Consider the following 2160-nt stretch of genomic DNA (forward strand, 5'->3'; position numbering starts at 1 on the left):
TAGCTCACATTAGCAATGCTTGAAATATATAAGAGACGCGAACCTGATGTATGGAGCAAAAGCAGCTAGAAGAAGAGCAGCAATTGCACAGATCCCGATAAAGCTGAATAGGATCGACATGGCCAGCACCGCGGATGCAAAGAGCTGCTCGGTTGCAAAACCCTCAGAATGGATGGCGGTGGAACTCTAACACCCACAATCCCGCGGGCGCTGCTCCCATCTGTCAAACACCAGCTGCTGTGCAGGAAGGAATTGCAGATGCTGGGTTAAACTAAAGATAGACACAAAATGCTGGAGTAACTCAGCGGGACAGGTAGCATCTCCGAAGAAAAGGAACAGGTGATGTTTTGTGTCGAGACCCTTGTTCGGGCTGAAAGTCACGGGAAAGGGAAACGAGAGATATCGACGATGATACAATACAATATATCTTTATTGTCATTGTGCAGGGGTACAACGAGATTGGGAATGCGCCTCCCATACGATGCAATAATTTAATTAATTATTAGATATAGAACACATGAATGAAAGATATGCAAAAAAGTAACAATGATAAAGGAAACAGGTCATTGTTAGTTGTAGCTAGGTGACAACGCTAAGTGAGAAAGCTGGTGTGACTTGGGTGGGGGAGGGATAGAGAGAGAGAGGGGATGCAGGGGTTACACCCACTGCTGCTCTGTTCCAAACCCAGGATAGTCACAAAGTGCTGGAGTACCTCAGGAGGCCAGGGAGCAACTCTGGAGTAAAGGAATAGGTGACGTTTCGGGCCGAGTCCCTTCTTCAGACAAGCCCAGGTCAGGGATGGATGGCGGTGGAACCACAACACCCAGATACCGTGGGCAGTCAACCACTCGTTGCCCACTTTCAATCCCAGTTCTCATTCGAGTCTCAGCTGAATTAAAATGGGAATTAATGGGATTAAAAGTACCATTAGCAAATTTGCAGATGATACAAAGCTGGATGGTAGTGTGAACTGTGAGGATGATGCTATGAGGTTGCAGGGTGACTTGGACAGGTTGTGTGAGTGGGCAGATGCATGGCAGATGCAGTTTAATGTGGATAAGTGTGAGGTTATCCACTTTGGTGGTAAGAATAGGAAGGCAGATTATTATCTGAATGGTGTCAAGTTAGAAAAAGGGGACGTACAACGAGATCTGGGTGTCCTAGTGCATCAGTCACTGAAAGGAAGCATGCAGGTACAGCAGGCAGTGAAGAAAGCCAATGGAATGTTGGCCTTCATAATAAGAGGAGTTGAGTATAGGAGTAAAGAGGTCCTTCTGCAGTTGTACAAGGTCCTGGTGAGAACGCACCTGAAGTACTGTGTGCAGTTTTGGTCTCCAAATTTGAGGAAGGATATTCTTGCTATTGAGGGCATGCAGCGTAGGTTTACTAGGTTAACTCCCGGAATGGCGGGACTGTCATATGTTGAAAGACTGGAGCGACTAGGCTTGTATACACTGGAATTTAGAAGGATGAGAGGGGATCTTATCGAAACATATAAGATTATTAAGGGGTTGGACACGTTAGAGGCAGGAAATATGTTCCCAATGTTGGGGGAGTCCAGAACCAGGGACCACAGTTTAAGAATAAGGGGTAGGCCATTTAGAACGGAGATGAGGAAAAACTTTTTCAGCCAGAGAGTTGTAAATCTGTGGAATTCTCTGCCTCAGAAGGCAGTGGAGGCCAATTCTCTGCATGCATTCAAGAGAGAGCTAGATAGAGCTCTTAAGGATAGCGGAGTCAGGGGATATGGGGAGAAGGCAGGAACGGGGTACTGATTGAGAATGATCAGCCATGATCACAGTGAATGGTGGTGCTGGCTCGAAGGGCCGAATGGCCTCCTCCTGCACCTATTGTCTGTTGTCTGTTGAAGAAAGGACTCACCTTTTCCTGTTCTTCAGTGATGCTGCCTGACCCGCTAAGTTACTCCGGCTTTTTGTGTCTACCTCATTCACGTTAATCGAACTGAAATGTTAACTCTGCTTCTCCTTTCGCAGATGCTACCTGACTTGGTGATTATTTCCAGTCGTTTCTTGTTTTTTTGCATTCCAGAAGATCTGACGACATGAGAACTACAACTCCCAGGACGCCGTGGGCGGCTGGCCGGCCATAGCCCCGGTTGGGGGGGGGGGGGGGGGGGGATAGATAGATGGTCGTTGCTAG

General features: G+C 47.4%; 1 protein-coding gene across 1 annotated transcript in view; it reads right to left on the reverse strand.

Annotated features, from left to right (window-relative positions):
• rdh12 (retinol dehydrogenase 12) overlaps nucleotides 1-2051 on the reverse strand; it is a 27576-nt gene extending 25525 nt beyond the window's left edge. The window contains exons 1-2 of the mRNA XM_078406350.1: nucleotides 1882-2051; nucleotides 44-237 (exon numbers count right to left, since the gene is read on the reverse strand). Of these exons, the coding sequence (XP_078262476.1) occupies nucleotides 44-120 (77 nt within the window). The 5' untranslated portion in view covers nucleotides 121-237; nucleotides 1882-2051. The remainder of the gene's footprint in view (nucleotides 1-43; nucleotides 238-1881) is intronic.
• Nucleotides 2052-2160: the final 109 nt, after the last annotated feature.

The sequence above is a fragment of the Rhinoraja longicauda genome, chromosome 10 (genome assembly GCF_053455715.1).
Source record: "Rhinoraja longicauda isolate Sanriku21f chromosome 10, sRhiLon1.1, whole genome shotgun sequence".
NCBI classification, from domain to species: Eukaryota; Metazoa; Chordata; class Chondrichthyes; order Rajiformes; family Arhynchobatidae; genus Rhinoraja; species Rhinoraja longicauda.